A 23,087-nucleotide genomic window follows, 5' to 3' on the forward strand; every position below is an offset into this window, starting at 1 on the left:
TAGTGTACTTAGATTTTCAGAGAACCTTTGACAAGGTCTCTATCACAGGGCAAGTACAACCTGTCCCCCTTTGGGGTGGGGCAAGGGTGTCGCAGTCCTGCAGTTAAGTCCATCTGCCTACCCTCGCTGTCAGGGAAGTACAGCTTAATGGCCAGAGTCAGTATAGTCAGCCTTGATGTCAGATCAGTATGGCCTAATGGCCACAGTCAGTACAGCTGACCACCTCAACACGGTTATGCAGCCTAGCAGCCAGAGTCAATAAGGCTGCCCTCCTTAACAGGGCTATGCATCCTAATGGTGGAAGTGGGTCACCACCCTAGGGGGTTGGCAGCCAGGGTAGGGGGACCTGGGCCCTCCCTCTCCACAGGGTTCCAGCCCAGGGCCCTGGCAGTGGCAAGCATGCGAGCCTCTCTGAGTCAGCAGGGATTTGGCCAAAACATGCTGACTCAAGATCCGGTTCACTAACTGGTCCACTGTCAAGTTACCCTGGGCTACTTCCTTCCCTTTTCCCCGATGCTGTGGTCTGGACGTCTTCAGGGTCTCTGGGTTGCTCAGCCTACACTGCTCCTGGTGGCTCCGGCCTTCCTTGGGCATCCGCAGGTATCTGGGCGTCTGCCGGGGTCTCAGCACCTCTGGCTCCCATAGTCTGGGATTCCAGCTGCTCCCAGGCTGCAGCCTGTGAGGTGCGTCCTCCCACTCTGGCGATCCACTTAGAGTGAGCTGGGAGGCTCCCTTTTATACTGCAGCAACTGTTAGAGGATGCCTATCAGCGGCGAGGGGGTGTGGCTTCCTCTGCCCAAAGCATGGGGTTAACTCTTTCCTGTCTGGTGCGGGGCAAGTATACCCTACAACAGTCCCTTGCCAAAGTCTCTTAAGCAAAGTAAGTTGTCATGAGATAAGAGGGATTGGTAGCTGGTTAAAAGATAGGGAACAAAGGGTAGGAATAAATGGTCAGTTTTCAGAATGGAGAGAGGTAAATAGTGGTGTCCCCGGGGTTTGTACTGGGACCAGTACTGTTCAACATATTCATAAGTGATCTGGAAAAAGCAGGTAAATGGTGAGATTTGCAGATGATACAAAATTACTCAAGGTAGTTAAGTCCCAGGCAGACTAAGAAGAGCTACAAAGGGATCTCACAAAACTGCATGACAGGGCAACAAAACGGTAGATGAAATTCAATGTTGATAAATGCAAAGTAATGCACATGGGAAAACATAATCCCAACTATTATACATATACATATAAAATGATGGGGTCTAAATTAGCTGTTACCTCTCAAGAAACAGATCTTGGAGTCATTGTGGATAGTTCTCTAAAAACATCCTTTCAATCTTCAGCAGGAGTCAAAAAAGTGAACAGAATGTTGGGAATCATTAAGAAAGGGAAACATAATAAGACAGAAAATATCATATTGCCTCTATATAAATTCATGGTCTACCCACATCTTGAATACTGTGTACAGATGTGGTAAATAGATATATATATTGGAATTGGAAAAGGTACAGAAAAGGGCAACAAAAATTATTAGGGGTATGGAACAGCTTCCATATGAGGAGAGTGTAATAAAACTGGGACTTTTCAGCTTGGAAAAGAGACGACTAAGGGGGGGGGGATATGATAGAGGTCTATAAAATCATGACTGGTGTGGAACAAGTAAATAAGGAAGTGTTATTTACTCCGTTTCATAACGCAAGAACTAGGGGTCACCAAATGAAATGAATAGACAGCAGGTTTAAAACAAACAAAAGGAAGTATTTTTTCACACAATGCACAGTCAACCTGTGGAACTCTTTGTCAGAGGATGTTCTGAAGGCCAAGACTATAACAGGGTTAAAAAAGCACTAGATAAATTCATGGTGGATAGGCTATGCTGTGAAGTATCCCTAGCCTCTGTTTGCCAGAAGCTGGGAATGGGCAGCAGGGGATGGATCACTTAGAATCATAGAATATCAGGGTTGGAAGGGACCTCCTGAGGTCCTCTAGTCCAACCCCCTGCTCAAAGCAGGACCAATCCCCAACTAAATCATCCCAGCCAGGGATTTGTCAAGCCTGACCTTAAAAACCTTTAAGGAAGGAGATTCCACCACCTCCCTAGGTAACCCGTTCCAGTACTTCACCACCCTCCGAGTGAAAAAGTTTTTCCTAATATCCAACCTAGACCACCCCCACTGCAACTCTAGACCATTGCTCCTTGTTCTGTCATCTGCTACCACTGAAAACAGTCTGGATCCATCCTCTTTGGAACCCCCTTTCAGGTAGCTGAAAGCAGCTATCCAATCCTCCCTCATTCTTCTCTTCTGCAGACTAAATAATCCCAGTTCCTTCAGCCGCTCCTCATAAATCATGTCTTCCAGCCCCCTAATCATTTTTGTTGCCCTCCGCTGGACGCTTTCCAATTTTTCCACATCCTTCTTGTAGTGTGTAGCCCAAAACTGGACACAGTACACCAGATGAGGCCTCACCAATGTCAAATAGAGGGGAACAATCACGTCCCTCAATCTGCTGGCAATGCTCCTACTTATACAGCTCAAAATGCCATTGGCCTTCTTGGCAACAAGGGCACACTGTTGACTCATATCCAGCTTCTCGTCCACTGTCACCCCTAGGTCCTTTTCTGCAGAACTGCTGCCTAGCCACTCGGTCCCTAGTCTGTAGCGGTGCATGGGATTCTTCTGTCCTAAGTGCAGGACTCTGCACTTGTCCTTGTTGAACCTCATCAGATTTCTTTTGGCCCAATCCTCTCATTTGTCTAGGTCCCTCTGTATCCTATCCCTACCCTCCAGCGTATCTACCACTCCTCCCAGTTTAGTGTCATCCGCAAACTTGCTGAGGGTGCAATCCACGCCATCCTCCAGATCATTAATGAAGATATTGAACAAAACCGGCCCCAGGACCGATTCTTGGGACACTCCGCTTGATACTGGCTGCCAACTAGCCATGGAGCCATTGATCACTACCTGTTGAGCCCGATGATCTAGCCAGCTTTCTATCCACCTTATAGTCCATTCTCCCAGCCCATACTTCTTTAACTTGCTGGCAAGAATACTGTGGGAGACAGTGTCAAAAGCTTTGCTAAAGTCAAGGAACAACACATCCACTGCTTTCCCCTCATCCACAGAGCCAGTTATCTCATCATAGAAGGCAATTAGGTTAGTCAGGCATGACTTGCCCTTGGTGAATCCATGCGGACTGTTCCTGATCACTTTCCTCTCCTCTAAGTGCTTCAGAATTGATTCCTTGAGCACCTGCTCCATGATTTTTCCAGGGACTGAGGTGAGGCTGCTGGCCTGTAGTTCCCAGGATCCTCCTCCTTCCCTTTTTTAAAGATGGGCACTACATTAGCCTTTTTCCAGTTGTCCAGGACCTCCCCCGATCACCATGAGTTTTCAAAGATAATGGCCAATGGCTCTGCAATCACATCCGCCAACTCTTTTAGCACTCTCGGATGCAGCGCATCCGGCCCCGTGGAGTTGTGCTTGTTCAGCTTTTCTAAATAGTCCCGAACCACTTCTTTCTCCACAGAGGGCTGGTCACCTCCTCCCTATGCTGTGCTGACCAGTGCAGCAGTCTGGGAGCTGACCTTGTTTGTGAAGACAGAGGCAAAAAAAGCACTGAGTACATTAGCTTTTTCCGCATCCTCTGTCACGAGTTTGCCTCCTTCATTCAGTAAGGGGCCCACACTTTCCCGGACCACCTTCTTATTGCCAACATACCTGAAGAAACCCTTCTTCTTACTCTGAACATCCCTTGCCAACTGCAACTCCAAGTGTGATTTGGCCTTCCTGATTTCCCTCCTGCATACCCGAGCAATATTTTTATCCTCCTCCCCGGTCACTTGTCCAAGCTTCCACTTCTTGTAAGCTTCTTTTTTATGTTTAAGATCAGCAAGGATTTCACTGTTAATCCAAGCTGGTTGCCTGACATATTTACTACTCTTTCTACACAGCGGGATGGTTTGTCCCTGTAACCTCAATAAGGATTCTTTAAAATACAGCCAGCTCTCCTGGACTCCTTTCCCCCTCATGTTATTCTCCCAGGGGATCCTGCCCATCAGTTCCCTGAGGGAGTCAAAGTCTGCTTTTCTGAAGTCCAGGATCTGTATTCTGCTGCTCTCCTTTCTTCCTTTTGTCAGGATCCGAGATCCTGAACTCAACCATCTCATGGTCACTGCCTCCCAGGTTCCCATCCACTTTAGCTTCCCCTACTAATTCTTCCCAGTTTGTGAGCGCAGGTCAAGAAGAGCTCTGCCCCTTGTTGGTTCCTCCAGCCCTTGCCCCAGGAAATAGTTGGGTTGCCATGTTCTGCTCCTCTTGGCTCCCACTTGATGATTATCTCTTCTGTTCATTCCCTCTGAAGCACCTGACACTGGCCACTGTCAGAAGAAAGGGCTAGATGGACCCTTGGTCTGACCCAGTATGGCCGTTCTTAATGTTTTTGTGTTCTTAGCTGCGCCTTAGTCTTGCTTCACATGTGCATTTCTATTTCTTCTACTTGTCAATTTGGCTGATGCTAATCTGAAGTTCCACTCTCTTTAGTTATTAACTTTTTCAATATTGCTCCCCCAGAAAGACAGTAGGTACTATGTGCAGCTGAGATAAATGCGAAGTGGCTGAGATGAATCAGGGGACAATTAGAGCCATACTTTGAGCCCCAGGTCTGTGCAGAAAAGTGACTTTGTAAACAGCTTCTTTTGGTGAGAACTTTTTCTCAGGTACTTCTTCATCAAATAATCTCATATATGGCCCACTAACCATGCCCGCATCCCCATGAGGAGCAACGAATGTCAAGATAATCTGAGTAAGCATGTGCATTTTAGAGTGATTTGAATGTCTGAACCATAACAATAGAGATGGTGCATGACTCAGTTTCCCCTCTGACTTTGCTTTTTTACCCACTGGGTGTGAAGGAGTTAATTCCTTCTCTGGGAGAGGGGAAGTAATGGCTGTTGGAGTAATGGAAGTCTATGCAGTTTGGCATGGATACACTTTCAAGAACTGTGCCCTGGAGAGACAATGGAAGACCCAAGGACTGGATATTGACTCACAATGCCTGGGAGCCAAGGGTGTTCCCAGAACTTGGGAACCCAGCGGGACTGCAATTTGGCTCAAAGGGATTAGTTGTGAACAGATGGAGCTTTAAGGTTGGTATTGTCCAGGGCAGAGAGACTGAGACAGGGAGAGATGAAATGGAGGAGGCTTTGGGAAAGCTGGGCAGATGATACTGATAAAATTAGCTTTGTGTTAAGTTTTGCTTTACCAGACTAACCTAAGAATCATCAGATATATTCCAGCTATGTCTGGGTTCTAGCACACTAAAGGCTGGGGCATATCACACCTAGTCAATCCAGAGCCCTCTCTTTGAATCCTTCCACTTACTGTCCCTTCTCTAGCACATCAAACAAGTTGCTTATCTTCACTCCTAGAGCCTGTCCCAGCCTTTCCCCTCCTGACATGTCATCTCTTGTTCTGTGTTGAGCTGCCGACTCCCACCTCCACGGCCTCCATCACCCACTTGTTACCTTTTCAAACAATTCCCTTCATGCCTTCTCCCGTGTTGCTCCTTGTGCTTTGAGTGGAGCTGCCCATGCACATCCCACAAACTACCTCAGTTTCCTCCTTCCCAACCCTCCTTAACACTCTCCTTCTCCGTGATGCCTACAATGACATTACAACATCTAGTCTCCTAGTGACCAACATTGTCCTATTTGTTTCCTTGTGTTCGCCATCTGTCTGTCTCCATCTGTCTCTGGTCCTGTTCTTGGCTAGTCAGCTCTTTTGGGGCAGGGACTGTCCTTTTGTTCTCTCTTTGTAGAATGTTTAGCACAATTGGATCCTAGTCCATGGAGTAGGTGATGTAGGGAGTTTGGGGCCATAGGCCAATCTTCTTCCCTTCCTACTTGTTTTCCTTTAAGCCCCCTATTAAACTAAACCAACTTATTCCCATGGTAAATATCCCAATATCCAGGTCATCATGCAGTATTCTTCAATGTTCCCCAGCTCCAATGCCGTCACAGCGGATTGGAGGATTTGGACCAAGGGGCACCTGCAGTGTGTGTGGGCAATGGCAGATAAGGAAAGGAAGGTTTTGGGGGTTGGAGCTAGGGGGATCCTAGCCCATTAACACAGAATCCCTGCGCACACCCTTTTGATTTAGAGCCTGCATTCCATTCTTATTACAGTCCAGTTTCACTTTATTTTACATATCTTTTTCAAATGTTATTTTCACTTTCTCCTCTCTCTGCTACTTAGTGCCTCCCCCCCACAACACACGCATCTCTTCCCTACACCCTGTGACCCAGCCACCATTCCTGACATCTTCTGTTCCTCACAGCAGCAGGACGACCCATCCCTGGCACAAATGTGCACTTTCTTGATGATGTCATTGGTTGGTAGTGCAACTTCTGGGGACTCATCTGCAGTATCCACAATCAGTCTTCCCTGTAGGCTTCTTGGACCTTTGAATCAGTCCCTCCTAAAGTCACATGGCCTGATCCATCGTTTTCACATTCTCCTTTTCCAGAGGAAGTAGAATCTGTTGTTTCTGAGTTATTGAAACTAATTCTGTAGACCTAACCACACTGTGGGAGATATTCATACTCCGTTCTGCTACACCTGACTTGCTAGATTCCCTGCTTCCTTAGAATGTGCTTTCCTGACATATAATACTAAGGCTAAGATTCTGTCACGGTTATTTTTAATAAGAGTCATGGGCAAGTCCCAGGCAATAAACAGAAATTCACAGAAGCCCGTGACCTGTCCCTGACTTTTACTAAAAATAACTGTGACAAAATGGGGAGTGAGGAGGGTTCAGCACCCACCATTTCTGGGGGTCCGTTTCCCGTGGCTCTCCCTCCCCATGGCCGCCAGTGGTAGCTTGGAGTGCCGGGGTCCCCCTTGCCACCTGTGGTGGCTGGTAAACTGCGGGATCTGCCCATGGTGGCTGGGAAGCTGTGGGGTTCCCCTGGCCACCACTCGTGGCTGGGAACTGCAGGGGTCCCTGCGCCAGCTGACAGCTCCTGCCCCGTGACCCCAGGGCTGAAGCAGAAAATGTTATGGAGGTCTCTGAAATTCACGGATTCCGTGACCGCGGTGACAAAATCTTAGCCTTAATAATACCCCTGACATACTGCATTCTGGGACATGCCTGCTCCTTGCTGTTCCTTACTGTGCTGAACCCCACAAACCCATGCTCACCAGTTCTAGCTTCTTGTGACTTTCATTGTCTCTGGTTCTTTCTCCACCAGTAAGAAGCATTTCTAGGGGGATTTCCTCTCTTTCTGGAGTCTGCACTATCAGGGACAGGGAGTTACCTTACCTGGGTTTTAGGAGCCCCTTTGATGTTGACTGTCTGGCTGTGTATGTTCCCAGCAGAGATGGGGTTAGTTAAGTCCCTCGGAAGCAGGGAGTCTAGCTCATCTTGGGAGCTGGCTCTGGTTTTTTACTGCCTTAAAATGAGCTGGGTTTAAAATAATACAACATTTCTTTGTGACAAATGTCCCATGAATTCATCTGATCTCACTTGTTTTCTTCCCCTGAGCAGAGTTTCCAATTTCCAAACCTGACGTGATCTCCCAGCTGGAACAAGGGGATGAGCCGTGGGTCCCAGACCTCCAGGGCTCAGATGAACAAGAGATCCTGCGAGGTGCCTTCACAGGTGAAGAATCATTAAACCTACTTAAAACTGTCAGTGCCTGAAGGAAAGAGCCGGTATTCCCTCAAGGGCCTTGTGAACGCTCTCAGTCCAGGATTGTCCCCAGCGGGTGCAATATCCTCTGGGCAGAGATCTCTCATGGCTTCCTACCTATCCTGGCTGACACCTGGCAGTAGCTCCTTCCCTGACCTCCCTTCATCCTGAGTGTTTGGATAGGATGTGGAAACAGAATTGATCCCCTCCTCTTTCCCTTATGGGGAAGAGTTTGGGGGAATCACTTCCTGATTTTTTCCCCTATTTCTCTAGCACTTATTTTGGTTTCCTCTCCTCTTTCCCATTCCTACGTCTGAGGTTTTTCTCTCTCTATTCCAGCAGGTGGTGGGATGGTGAGTGAGAATGAGGAACAGAATACTCAGCAGAAGGAAGCTGAGCATGTGGACCTGCACGGGGTATTGTTGCAAAGATCCAAATGGAATGTGTCCAGGAGTGATGAGCAGCAAAAAAGTTGTGAGAGTCAGCACAGGCCAGAGAGGCAGCAGGGAAACCCGCCAGAAGAGAAAGTGGGTAAACCCATTAATAGTCAGGGAACTCATGAGGACCTCAAGGGGACCACAGGCCAGCACAGAATCCTCACAGGAGAGAGAAAAAACACATGCACTGAATGTGGGAAAATCTTCCGTAGATGTGCAGACCTTATTAATCATGAGAGAATCCACACAGGAGAGAGACCCTATGAATGTAGTCAGTGTGGGAAAACATTCACTCAAAGTTCAGCCCTTACTAGGCATCAGAGAATCCATACAGGGGACAGACTCTATGAATGCTGTGAATGTGGGAAAAACTTATCTGACAGATCAACCCTTATTCAGCATCAGAGAATCCACACAGGGGAGAGACCATATAAATGCAGTGAATGTGGGAAAAGCTTCACTGACAGGTCAGGCCATATTTATCATCAGCGAATCCACACGGGGGAGAGACCCTATAAATGCTGTGAGTGTGGGAAAACCTTCATTCAGCGCACAACCCTTGTTACACACCAGCGACTTCACACAGGAGAGAGACCCTATGCATGCCGTGAGTGTGGGAAAAGCTTCACCTCCAGCTCAACCCTTGTTACACATCAAAGAATCCATACTGGGGAGAGACCCTACGAATGCTGTGAGTGCGGGAAAAGCTTCACTCAGAGCTCAGCTCTTATTACACATCAGAGAATCCACAGTGGCGAGAGACCCTATGAATGCAGTGAGTGCGGGAAAAGCTTCACTCAGAGCTCAGCCCTTATTACACATCAGAGAATCCACAGCGGAGAGAGACCCTACGAATGTTGTGAGTGCGGGAAATGCTTCACTCGGAGCTCAGTCCTTCTTTATCATCAGAGAATCCACAAGGGAGAGGAACACCATAAAAACCTTGTCTAGAACCAACAAAAGATTTTTTTATCTTTAATATTTTTGCTCATTCCCACATAGTGAACTTTAAAGCTATTTGCACCATTTCCTTCACTGTGGTACCTCAGCTGCCCCAGGTGAGTTGTCTGTTTTTGCCTTCTGCAGCTCCACCTTTTTGGGGTGAATCCCATGGTCCTTTCTGTCAACTCCATAGTCTCCTATGCATTATGGGAATTTGTGACCCTCCTACAAGGAATATTCATCACCTCCAGGTCAGGGAGATATACAGGTGACGTCATCTAGCTATATCCAAGTAAAATCTTCTTGGTTTCATCTCCACTAGGATTTTCCATGGAGTTGGCTAGCTTGAGTTCGTTATCATGATGTAAAAACCTAACTAGTCTTGCAGTAATTACATAATCCACGTACAGTCTCCAGGTTATCTTCATGTCCTGACCTAACGTCCTTTTTCTAGTCTAAGCAAGGATCAAATATATACTCTTCTTTCCACTGCAAAATGATTGTTCGAGCCTCCGAGTTCACCCTTGGGCACAGATTGTCTCATTCCTAGTTGTCCACACATTTCCCTGGGGTGTGCTGAATAAGAATTGTTTTGGTACCCTTTTTCTCATATAAAATAGATTTAAATATAACAAAGAGCAAGAGTGGTGGGGGAGGAAGGGAAGTGTCATTTCAGGCTCTTGGCAGAGCCTGAAAAAGATGGAGGGATTCCATGCTTCCCCATCACTCCAGCACTCTTACCTTCAGTCTGAACTATGTAGTGTTTATGTTCTTCACATTTTAGCCCTCCACTCCCAAAGTATCATGTGATGCAGTGTCTTCAGCTTTCATAGTTTCACAAACTTTAATTCCAGAAGGGACCATCATGATCATCTTGTCTGACCTCCTGCACGTTGACGGCCAGAGAAACCCACCCACCCTCTCCTGTAATAGGCCCATAACTGCTGGAAAGTTAGTTAATCCACCTCCCTGAGAGGTGGTAGCCTTCCCATCGACATAGCACTGTCTACACAGGGGAGGAAGGGGGTTAGTATGTTGCTCAGGGGTGTGGATTTACACCCCAATCAACATAGTTATACCAATACAGGGCTGTAGTGTAGACCAGACCTAAGTCTCCATTTGTAAGGTAGGTTCTCCATGCCTCCAATCATCCTAGTAGTCCTTTGTGGTTGGGAATTGTCCTTTGATTTCTTTGATCCTAAATCAGACTCATTAGAGGTAGAGATGAAAGTGTCACCAACCTGGAAAGGGAATCTGAATGGATTCCAAACACAATGAGATCAGTCAGCATTGAAATCCCATTTTCCATCTATGGGCAAAGCTACTCCTGAGGTTTTTCCCGCTGAGTTAGGATTGTTCGCAGGAGGAAATTTGGGTTGTTTTCCCTATTACAATGATGTAATGACCTTTAGTAAATAACATGACTAATAATAATGAAACTGCACTGGGTGAAGTAGGTTTGAACAGATCAGAGGAAAACAGGATGGGGAGAATCTCTTGTCCTGATTCTGAGTCATCAGATGTAATGTGCTCTGAAATTTCACTTTATATGAAATTTAAATTGTTGTATACCTCCTTGGGATGTGGGTTTTTCTTTCTTTCTGAAGTCTGTTTGGTCACATAACTGGATATTAATTTTGTTTGACAGAATGTAGCTCAGATTTATTTTGGGGGACTTTGAGATAAATGATGATTTGCTATAATAGGCAGGGATGGTGTCCTTAGCCTCTGTTTGCCACAAGCTGGGAATGGGAGACAGGGAATGGATCGCTTGATGTTTACCTATTCTGTTCATTCTCTCAGTGGCACCTGGCATTGGCCACTGTTGGAAGACAGGATATTGGGCTAGATGGACCTTTGCTCTGACCCAGTATGGCTGTACTTATATTCTTATGTTCTTATTTTACTTTTTACTTTTTCCCTACCTCTCCATGATGATATAGGGAAAGTTCCAGTCACCTGGAGACCATACTCCAAGCTACTGGACATGCTAACAAAGAAACCGTAGCATTTTTAAATCTCCACTCTGAAATGGTGAACAACATCAGACTCGGCAAAGGATGCAACTATCTGAAGTAACTGCATGTGATCACAGTAATATTCAATAGTTTAGGTCAGTATAGTCTCAGGTGATCTGGAGTGAGAATTCCAGAGTCAGTGACTTGAAACTAGCCAAAATACCCATGTATTTGATCCCCGAAGCAGCTGTGACCCAGGCCTTACAGGAGATTACTTATGAAGATATCTCCTGCATAATCAAATAACATGGGAGATATTATTCCTAACTATGCAGATACAGAGGAAATAAAGGTGGTGGGTTTTTTGAACTCACCCTTTGTAGGTGCTGTAAATGTGTATAAAAGTAAATCAGTTTTGAATGTGAGATAGTTTCAGAAAAATATCTATTTTTTAATAGAAATCCCACCTCTCCTAGTTTACAGAGACTCTGAGATAATTTAGACATGTGCCACCAGTTTAAAGAAATACATTTGTCATGTTTGGAGATGCCATCCTCACTAACGCTGATGAAATATTGCATGGTTTGGTGAAGAATTCTACTCCAGAGAAGTATAAATTTACCCCAAACAAGGCCAAGGATTTGGCAAGAACTCAGGTAGGTATAGCAGGTACCCGATGGTCAGATTTCACCCCCAAAAAGGAAGCTATGATGAACTATGATCCAGGTAAAATTGCTTTTAGAACACCCTTCACTACTTCAGTGTCACTGATTACAGTTCCAAAGGATGCCATGGATAAATTTGGAACTATTGCCCTTTACCATTTGGATCCAAAGTGTCATAAGCTAAAGAGAAAAACTGTTGATACCTTCAGAGAACACTCCTTTCCTGTAGATCCCCATCTCTTTTCCTGGTTGGGAAGCAAGGATTTTTGTGCTGTGCCAGTGATTGTATCCATCGAGGGAATGACTTTGTCAGCTTCCAAGTTCAGAGTGCAGCATGCACAAATGTTGTGTTCTGTTTCTATGGTTTGGTCTTTTGATCTTGTTTCTTACGCATTTGCATCACTTCTCCACCATCTCCTGCTACTCTGAAAGATTAAAAAGTGTGAAAATAGAGTACAGGTGTTTTTCCTTATGATGCAAACCTGCCCACCTAGTGTGAGACATCTTCCACCAACCCTTACGGCAGGTGATCGCCGGGTAAATGAACTCACACAAGTTAGAGGCACCAATGTTGGGGTGAACCACCGCTTTACTCAAGGGTTCACTGGGTGGAAATGGGGGGTGAAAAGAAAGTAAGACCTATAATAGGGTTTTGCAATCTTTGAATATGTTGTGTTGACAATTAAAATTAAATTAAACATGCCGTTAATTATTAGTTAGAGTAAGAGACTAATTATGTGATCATTCAAATTATACTGGAAATTATCAGGGGTTTTTTTTAGAAATATAAGAAATGGTGGCTAATCCTGAAAAGCTTATTTGATGTACTTTACCCTCTCTGGACTAAAGAGTTCTGAATTATAATGTCAGTCTAAAGATTGGGGTGGTGGAATATGTGAGAGATGTATATGAGAATAAAGACCTGGTATAGACTTCAGTTATTTCTATTTCAAATGAAATTTATTTTGATAAACTTTAAAGTATATTTCTGTTGAGAGGAAAACTACTTAAGGAGATAAGTTTTACTTTAACCTTTTACTCATTGAGATTGTGAGGGTCACTGAATTCCCCACTTCCCTTGTTTGCAGAGGAAAGATATGACATCTCTCATGATATATCCACATTTATTTTTAAGCTTGGTGATGGATGCATGATGCAATGAGTAGCTTTGCTGTTAAAAAAAAACCTTCCAAATAGCTATTTTTATGGGTGCTGAGACTCTTTGAACCCTGTGGCCAGTCTATGGAAACCTTTTCAAACTCGTCCTGATTATCTTTCATTTTTGATATCTTTGGGTTTTGCACATTCATGCTGAATGTGGTTTGCCACAATACATATCTTGAGAAAAAGACTGGATTAAAGGAAACTTTTCCAAACTGATGCTAGCCCAAGATCTGCCTCATTCCAACCAGATTGTCCACATTGTTGGTATCTGAGGCATTCTTCACATCTGATTTGCCCCGAGATCTTGGGGAGGCACCGTAAAGCGGGATAAGCTAGAATCGTCAACTGCAAAGATCAAGATAAAGGTTGAAGTCCTTCAACTTTCAGGTCAACAAGATATCTGAGAAAGATTGATCCCCTCTGGGGAGGGAAATCATGACATCAGTGACAAGCTGTGACAACATCGATTAGTTTCCCTGTACCTGGGAAAGTCTCCTCCTACACATGAGTCGACAGAGTAAGAGAGCTGGAGCGCTCAAACGCTGCTATTTTAGTAGTTCCTTTATTTTTTTTTCATTCATTTGTATAATCTGGGGTATGCCCCCCACCTTTCTATCATCCTCGGTGTGACAGGGTGGTTCATTGAATACATCTGTGTTAATCACCTGTAAAATCCACACTGGGAAGATGCCAGAAGGAATAGTTCCCCACATCTTTTGTGTGGCAGTTGTTACATTTCTACTGATGACAGCCTTGATAAAGGCTGTATCTGTGTTGGGGTGAAAAGGAGAAGGATTTAGTCACACAACAGTGAAATCTGAGGCGGAAGCTTTAATTGGCTTTGAGGTTGTAGCCTAAACGTGAACAATCATTTGATTTCAGTATTGAAATATTCACTGGTTTCAGTGTGGCTTGAGCTATGAGGGTGAAGTTCTCTGACTGGGGTTTATGACTAAATGGACAGCCTTCTGACTGGATTACTCTTCTAAAACAGATGAGTTGTTTATCTGTTGTATTAATCTGAGGATTAGATTAAATTGATGACTTGATTCCAAAGCAATATCATTGTTCACTCCTTGATTTACTGGTTCAACTTGAACTTGATAACTGTGTGTTCAACCCATAATAAGTTGAGTTATGTTTATCATAGTTTAGCCTTTGTGATGTATGTTCTTGATTTTCTTTGTTTGTTATAATAAAATGTCTCAAAGGGATGTTGAGTCATGTTTCTGTCAATAAGCCACATAGGCCGGAACTGTAGACAATCTGGGTGGAGATAAGGTGGCCCACCTCGGAGCTGAATCAGCAACCTGTCAATTAACCTTTGGTTTCCCACAGGAGAGCAGCTGAGGGGGGCATTGATCTCCACTCCAGTTGCTCCTCAGGGGATTCGAAGCATTGCAAGGGAAAATGAGCTCCCCCACCTAGGCTTGTGGGAGCAGGGAATGGAGGTCAATGTGGCTGAGTGAGGAGGTGTCAGTTAGGTGGGGGTATTTCTGTGTAGGAGCAGAGAGACTTGCTCTGCTTCTCACTATCATGGGAAGGCCCACCCTGCGCCCCCATCTGGCTTGCCTGGTCAGGACTGGATGAGGTTGGGGGTCTGGTTCTCAGGGTTGGAAATGGATGTGGCGCTGGCAAAGTAAATGGATGTGTGTTAAAGGGGCCAACTGGGGCATTGCCATGAGTCTGTCCATCTGTATCCATCTGTCTTTCCGCGGGTGATCTCCTCAGATTCCTTCACAGTGGGGAAGAGCTAGTGCCCAGATCTATGGAGAACCCATTTTCAAAGCACCAGTTTGAAAAACCCAGGAAGATCCAGACGGTGACCAGCTCCTCTGCTCCCCTCTCCTTCTGCAGCTCAGATGGGCTCAGAACCCTCCCCAACCTGACATCACAAAAGGACTGTGGGTTCTCCAGACAACCAGGTAAATAGATAAAGAAACTCCATCCCTAGGGGACTAGCTTCGGGGGGGCCTGGCTTGAGTCTGCCAGCCCCTTTGAGAGAGGAGTCACCTCCCCAAGTCCTGCTGATTCTCCTCTTCTTTTGGGGTTTCCTGACCTTTGGGGCCACTTCGTGCTGGGGGTTTGCCAGGTACCAAACAGCCTAATCTGGGGCTAGCAGAGAGAAAGGCAGAGAGATTATTGCAGAGGAGAAGCTGGGTCAGAAGCGGTCATCCTCATTGCATGCGCAGCACCAACCCACAGCGCTGCTGGATCTTCTTAGGAGATAAAGCCCCTCGTCTCATAACCCGATACGCCCACAGAAAAGGGAACTGACATTTTTATGTATCATTTCCTACATTTTTTTTTTAAGAAGACGAATTGAACAAAGAGAAATTCAAGCCTGGCGAGCTGTATGAACCCCCCTTGTGTTGTCAGGAAGCCTGGACCTCTATGCCCACCCTGCAGACCTCTGCCACTTGAGTTCTCCAAGGGGCTGGTAGTAGTAGGCTGTTAACCTGTAGGCGGCCCAGCCACTAGTCAGAGATGTGACCCACATTTGGCCAGGGAGCTGCACAGCTATTTCCTGAGGAATGTAGAGACTGCACGAGCCATCTCCCACTTTGCCCCATCACATCTCAGAGTTCCCTTCCTTGCACTCCCCCCCCAACTCCCTGCCCCCCTCAGCAGATCATGTCTCTTGGGCCTCTCTGTTCCTCATCCCTTTGCATTGGGATCAGGCTGCTTCCTCCTCTGTGTCCACCTTGCCTGGCACCAGCAGTAGGACCAAGGAGAGTATCAGTGACAGAGACGCCCTGCTCTTAGTGCTGATGGGTTGATGCCATCGCTAACGCCAGCTGCCAGGAGGAGGGACTGGCGGGAAAGTCCTGCTCAGCCCCTGCAGCCCTGAGATTGAAGCATGCTCCATCACTCTTCCGCACCAAGAGCCCTGCTCTGGGGCTGCCCCTCCACACGCCACTTGAAATGATCCGATTAGCGCTAAACAGAAATGAAGGGAAAGCCCTCAATAAACCAGCCTGCCCCCAAACAGCCCTTGTCTCTGAGCCAGCATGGCCTAGTGCTTGCTGGAAGAACTCTCCTCCCGCTCTCTGAGCCAGAAGCCCCCCAGCAGAGATTGATGGGCTCCCAGGGAGGGGGAGGGAATCTGCTTTCCATGTGGCTCTGAGGCCAGAGGACGCTCAGGGAAAAGCAGGGCTCTGGGAGCCACTGTCACATACCCAGAACACTGTGGAGCGTCTGGTACTTCTGGGGATGGCGGGATCCCTTCCCCGCCAGCATGACCTCACACATAGTGTGTATGATGTCACACTGCTGCAGCCATTTTTAAGAGCACGCAGCACAGGGGCATCATTTTGGAGAGTGCCCCTGCCGGCGTGACCTTGTGTGTGAGGGCGCTCTTCAAATGTTGTCCAGTGACGTCCACCAGCCAAGTAGTGGATGAGGGACAAACTCTAGAAATGCGGGACTGTCGGGCTTAACACCAGCTGAGTGGCCTGCCTCTATGTAACAGGTCTGTGGCTATAGCCCAGTGGTTCCGTGTGAGCTTTGCACAAAGGGGATCCTGCGTTCAGTCCTTGGTGTCCCCAAATTCTCTGTCTGAATGGAGACTTTGGTTAGGCCTGGCTGAGTGGTGGAGGAGGTGGCTGTGAAGTGCAGTAGGGCTCTCCTGGGTAGGTTTGAATCCTGCTCACTGCCCTGGATAAGTTCCAGTCCCCTGAAAGGCATGTGGGCTTTGTGCTCTTAAATGAGCTTGGTGCTTTTGAAAATCCCACCCTGTGCTCCTAGTGGGGGAATCCTGGAGAGAAAACGGCACATCAGCAAAGAAACAGCAAAGAAATGGAGGAGAGTCTGGTGCTTAAAGAGCAGAGATACAGGCAGATTACACCCAGGAGGGACGCTGGGCAGCAGTGCAACGTGTCTGGGGTGATGGATTCAATGAAAGGTGAGACCAAATGAGGAGCAGGTGAATGGCAACTCCCCACAGGGCCCTGGTGCTCAGGCACCCCAGCTATAGGCACCCTGGACATGGCTAGATTGAATAAAAAGCAAACCGGGACCAACCTCCTGCAATGATCCTCTCCTGGGAGAAGCCCCCCTGGACCAGTAACAGCCAGACTCAAGGCAGGATAGAGGGTCTCTCAGAACAGAAGGGAGACCAAGTCCCTCAGCATTTCGGGCACTAGACAGTGCAGAGAGAGGAGCAACAGCAGATACTGGGGGCTATGGGGATGGGTGGGCGAGAGTTGCATCAGCACACGAGGCAGGTTGGGCCTGAGCTGCCTCGGGACTATCTGAATGCTTTGCATTGTAGAGTAAGTCAAGGCAGCCGCTGCTTAAAGGACGTACTGTTTCCTTCCCAAATACTGACGCTTTCAGCTGAAAGGCATCAAACAAAATGGCCACAGAATTAAAGCGGCGTGATTCCTCTGCGTGCATCGACGCTGAGAGAGGCTTGTGTTCGATTCACGTTGTTTCCAGGGCTGGTACAATATCAGGACAGAGCAAGTTCAGTGATGGTGACACTGGGTGTGATGATGCTTTAATCTTAGTAACATCTCATAATGATTTTTACATGTGATTATTAAATGTGGCATCCCAAGGGCATCCAGAGAGGGATAATATTGGGCAGCAGGGAATCACTCTAATCTGCCTGGGACCCATGGACAGTTCACCTTTCTTTCTGTTCCTTCTCCCCTAACACACACACATGCTATTTCAGTGTGCCCTATGGCCCTCTCTACACACATGCTATTGGATAGAGACTCAGTCATTCAGACAGCCTGATCCTGGTCTCTCAATCTTCCCAAGGGCCAGGAAAAGAGGCTGAGGGGGAGGAACAAGAAGGGCAAAAGGAGACAATAGGGACCAGACTGGAACAGGAGAGAGATTTCTTCTTGTTAAAATTCACCAAAATCACATTCTAGTAAAACTCCATCACTGGAAAGGTTCAAACCATCACTAACCCAGTTAACAAGCAACTGCTCACCTCATGAGGACTTCTGTTTTAAAAGGGAGCATTTGGGAGCAAAGATTAAGGAGAAGGCAGGACTCTGGGCTGTGCTTGAGGGAACCTGGCACAGGGGGAGTGGTGGGGGGCAGAGAATTGTGGCTCTTTGAATTCTGGTCAACTCTCTGTAGAGGAGCTAACAAGTGCAGGCTGCATAACTGGACTCTTCCCCTCTGTGGGGACTGGGATTCTATGCTCCACAGGGCCAGATGAGTGAGGGGATGCTATTTGGTTAATGAAACCCATGCTCCACAGGAGGCTTGAATCGAGCAATGCTCTAGAAGTACACCATGCTAACCAGTTGCACACTGGAGCAACCATCAGGGCTATTTCTCTCAGCCCACTGGGTTGACAGGGGCAGGGATTGAGACAAAGTTTCAATTTCATATATTTTCTTTATTACACTCAGCTATTTTCACCATTCTTGATTATTTATTTGTTTCTCTCTGTTTCTTTCTCTCTATTTTCTGTTCTTTCCTTCCCTCCAGTATCATCCCTTTCATTTCAGATTTTGTAGCCACTCACTCCTCAAACCCAGGGCTCAGAAGCCTTTGGAGCAGAGAGATCCCAAGAGAGCTGGATGAATTCAGGGAGTGAATTACTGGCAGGGAGGAACCCTTGTAGCTTTTCTAGGAATGCAGGTGAGAAATGACCCTTCCTTCTCTAAATTCTGGGGTTCTGGGCAGGCATGTGTGACAAATTCTATCCAAACCTTCCCCCCTCCCAAGATTGGTCCCAGCCCAGCGATGTCTCCAGCTGCTAATTACCTGTGTACTTGCCTTGGCAGTAGCAAACAAGGGATGTTTCCCACTGCTTAGAAGTCCCTAGTCTGGCAGTAAAGGCAGCTCTGGACTTTTTTCTCTAGAATCAAGTTCATGAATTTACAGAGAGTTTAAAAAAGCCAGAACCCCCAGAATCTGAATTGTCACATTTCCCAATAACTCTATGTAACAAACAAATGTATTTCTAATCTCAGGTGAGTGGAATTAAATCAGTTCTCAGTTGGAATCCTTCACCCTCAATGAAAACAATCAACTAACAGAGGGCGTCTGGCCACCTTCTTCGCTGATTGTGGTATTCTTTCTCCTCTTTCTTTATACTGCTGTTGTTATTTCGTGGAATGTCCGGGCTGGAAAGAGAGGGTGAGTTCACGCCATGGCGCGGGAGGAAAGAAGTCACCGAGATCCCTGAAAATTCCAGTGCCCCAAGGAAAACCTGACCCCTGAATTGCTGACGTGCTGGAGAGCTGAGTAGGAACAAAACTATCTGATCTGGCAATGTGGGCAATGGACAACAATCCACTGCAGTGTCATTGCCAAAGACCCACTCTAGTGATGTTGCAGACAGGGAAATTGGAAGGAATGGTTATTGTTCAGCCATACACCCTGTTACGCAGGGATGAGTGCACTGAGAAGAGCTGGAGTCAACATGCTCGTAGTTCCTGGGAGCCCCTTTCTGCAGAGGACACAACTGCAAGGCAGTGAAAGAGTTTGGTGCAATGGGACTGAGGCTAAGTGGTTAAGGTGGCAAACTAGCAATGTGGGGCCAGGGGCCTGCTGATGCAGGATTCAATCCTGCTGACGATGGAGTATCTGGAGTTTTGTGTTTTTGTTTCTTCCATTTTGGAGCCTGAGCAGGCTCGAGCGCCCCTGGCACTGGCTCCAGTCTCCCTCCTTAGGTCCCTGTTACTATTTCAGGGCGGGTGAGGCTGTGTGAGAGTCAAACATCTACCCCACATGCCCCCCTCTAATATCTCTTGTCCCTCCAGAGAACCACAACTGTCTCTTCTTTCTCACCAGGACAAGCAAAAAGAAGGTGACACTGAATGATTCTGATTGATAAAGGCAGGTTTAGAGGCTATGTAATTTTGAAAAATAATGATCACTGATTCCTAAGGCTACGATTTAGTCACGGAGGTTGTGGAAGTCACAGAATCCATTACTTCCAGCAACCTCTGTGACTTCAGCCTGCGGTGGTCGGGAGCTGCAGGGTCCCCCACTGCTCACGGGGGTAAGGAGCTATGGGGTACCCCTGCCACATCTGACAGCCCCTGGAGCTCCAAGCCACCACGGGCAGTGGGGGAACCTCTGAGCTTCTGGCTGCCATGGGCAGTGGGGTCCCCAGAGCTGCCCATGGTGCAGGAATGCCTGATCTCCCAGCTGCTGCAGGCAGCGGGGAAACCCCCAGAGCTCCTGGCTGCAGTGGGCAGCAGGGGAACCCCGGAGCACCCCAGAGCTCCTGGCCACTGGGGGGTTATTTATGTCAACCCTTAAAGTCCTGCAGCAGCTGTCCCGAAATTCCCAACACTGATCTCCCTGGTCACAAGCGTGAGCTCCACTGCCCAGGGGGTCACATAGACCAGACACGTGCCCTTTAAAGTTTTGAAATGCCTTTTTGTGGTTGTGAGCTTGGCAAGCACACCTCTAGTTGCGTTCCATTGTTGTGCACAGCTGCCCAGCTGACCGTGCCTGCTACATGAGCCAGACAAGCCCTTGCCTGGAGTAGACAGGAAATATTGGCTCTCCTGGGTCTGTGTGGACACACAGTTCTGATCCAGCCACAGAAACATTGTCATCTGTGAGCAGATTGCTCAGGGGCTGCAAGAGGAGGTTCATGGCAAGGATCAGCAGCAGGGCTGCCTGAAAGACAAGGAACTGGGGCTGGCGTACCACCAGCGAGGCCAACAATCGATCCCATGCTGAGCCATGAACCTGCCACTGTTAATTGGTGGAGACCCCACCAGCACCCCACAGTGGTTCCTGCTGAGGGGCCCACGTCACAGGTCTTTGTCATGAACAGCGAGGAGGAGGAGGACTATAGGGGACAGGTGCCCAGGGGTGCTGCATGCTGGGACCTGGTTTTGACACCAGCACAATCCAGTCACTCTCAGCAGCTGTGTATGGGAAATAAAATTTCCATCACAGGGAGGGCACCCGCAAAATTAGCAGTGCAGAGCTTTCGACTTTTCATTCATCTACTCGTACGACAGGAGGTAGCGGTACAACAGAGAGAGGTAGCGTTGCTGTCTGCTTTTCATTCCCCTCTAGAGTTGGGGGAGGAGGGGGCACCTGGAGCAGTTGGTTTATGTGCACAGGGATGTCCCTTGAATCTTCCTGAGCGATCTCAATGTAACTTCCATGGAAGCACTCAGCAATCCTCTCCCAGAAGTTAAGGACAGCAGCCTTATTCCTTCCTCTGCCAGGTGGCGATAACTTTGCAGGTTCCTTTACAGTAGCCAGGTTAGCGGCATACATGCTGTGGTTAGATGTTTGGCTGTGTGTGTGTGTGTTCTTCCTGTGTCCTGCTGCCCCAGCTCTGTGCAGACAGCTGGCACAGCGGACCGTGAGAGAACCGACCAATGACCATTGATCCGTTAAGGTCTGAAGGTACCTGGCCAGGTTTATTGTCAACGAAGCATGGTAATAGCCCCTGGCAGACTCTACGAGGATACTAAGACATGTATGTCCATGACAATGGCCGCAGTTCAGTGAATGGTGGAACTTTCCAGTCCTCCCTCGACTGGACAAAGACACTCCCCCTGAGATATATCTTTATACCCTGTGTGACAAGGTGGCCGATGTTTGTATGGTGGGTCCTGCGCTTTTCTTGGTGGGGGGCTAATATACCACCCTTTGCCCCTGCTGTTGGGCTCCAAGGGCCCCCGCTAGTGGCCCGGGACGGTGGTAAAGGAGGGAAGTCGGGGAGGGGTCTGCGTTTGCTCCTCACTCTGAGTCACAGCCCCTCTCAACCCCTGTGGGTTCTTACCCTCTTCCACCTTGGGTGGGGTACCTTCGGTCCTTAGACGCTGGGGGAGGGAGTCTCCCTGCCCTGCCAGGGCAGGGTCTCCCTTACTTCAGTTCTCTGGTCTTTCAAGTCTCACAACACACCTCCAAGCTCCAGTCCTCTCTCCTTCCTCCTTCTCCCTGACTGCCAGAAGCAGGGGGGTTTATTAGGTTCCTGCCAGGTAATTGGGTCATGCCTTAAGCCCTCAATAGGATATAAGCAGGGGTGTCATAAATTAACCAGATCACGCCTTCAGCCCTTGGTAAAATATAGGCAGGATGCTCTAAATTAAGTGGGTAACAGCAGGAAAGAGAGATTGTGATTGTTGCATAAGGGGAAGGGAAAGCAAGACCCTATGAATCTGCAGAAGTTTCACTACCAACCTACGACGTCTCCAAGATAGTATACATTTGTCCTAGGAAAGGGATTGTCTTGTGACTGGGAAGAATGTAACGAATCAGGAACAGTGGCTGGGGTCCACATGGATAGGGAACAGGGGTGTGTGTGGTGGGCGGTGAGGTAGGCATTATGCAGTGGCAAGAAGGGAAGAGTATGAATAATAATATTTGAGAAAAGTAAGGAAAATAAAATGAAACTGGGCTAGAGGAATGCCAGAGCTCATGGAGCTCAGGCTCTAACTCAGTGGGGTCTGGGCAGGAATTGTGTGTGAATGGGCTGGGATCCCCCACAGCTCCACATCCCTCAAAACTCCCACAGCCCCTTCCTCCCACCCTCTCCACTTCCCAGGTATCCCGTAGTCATATTTCTCCAAACCCCTGTGACGGAGACGGAGCTGCTCCATAATACTGATGAATGCTGTATGTTGCCCTGGTTCCTGCAATATTTACTGTCTGAATCATTTGGATTCGTTTCATAGGAGATCTGTGAGGAAAACAAGCAGGATAAGAAGAAAGTCTCAAGATGAGCCACCCTTGGCAAAAATAATGAATGGTTCTTAACTTTGGATATTCTACTGGCTGGCAGTAGCCAGCTTGCAGAACTGGGTTAGATGAGCAGGACTGGAGCAGTTTACAAAGGGACTCCCTACTCCAGAGGGGATAGTTGTTCACACAGGGTATTGTCGCCCAAGGTCTAGGAATGGGAGAATTTCAGAATTTCATTCCAGGAGAGGCAAAAGCACAAGGTCTGGCTGCTGGGGCGGGGAGAGGGGGGGGCACTCAGACATAAAGGAAAGGGAAGGAGTTGCAGTGAGCCCCGTCTTTCATTATGACACATGCGCCTCTCCCTCACCACCTCCCGGGACCTGATGAGCACCTGCTGGAACTCACTGCAGGGGCTACCCAGAGCTCTGAGCCACTGTTACCTCCCTACCTCAGCAAGAGTGATTTGACCAGGGGTTCTCAAACTAGGGGTCGGGACTCCTCAGGGGGTTGCGAGGTTATTACGGGGGGGGGGTCGCGAGCTGTCAGCCTCCACCCCAAACCCTGCTTTGTCTCCAGCATTTATAATGGTGTTAAATATAGAA

The 23,087-nt window shown here is 47.6% G+C and overlaps 1 protein-coding gene across 1 annotated transcript in view; it reads left to right on the plus strand.

Annotated features, from left to right (window-relative positions):
• Positions 1–23,087, plus strand: part of LOC140904155 (uncharacterized) — a 53,920-nt gene that overhangs the window by 2,002 nt on the left and 28,831 nt on the right. Inside the window, exons 2-4 of the mRNA XM_073326467.1 lie at positions 7,540–7,653; positions 8,023–9,068; positions 16,597–16,753. Of these exons, the coding sequence (XP_073182568.1) occupies positions 7,540–7,653; positions 8,023–9,068; positions 16,597–16,753 (1,317 nt within the window). The remainder of the gene's footprint in view (positions 1–7,539; positions 7,654–8,022; positions 9,069–16,596; positions 16,754–23,087) is intronic.

This window comes from Lepidochelys kempii, chromosome 28, assembly GCF_965140265.1.
Source record: "Lepidochelys kempii isolate rLepKem1 chromosome 28, rLepKem1.hap2, whole genome shotgun sequence".
In the NCBI taxonomy this organism is placed as follows: Eukaryota; Metazoa; Chordata; order Testudines; family Cheloniidae; genus Lepidochelys; species Lepidochelys kempii.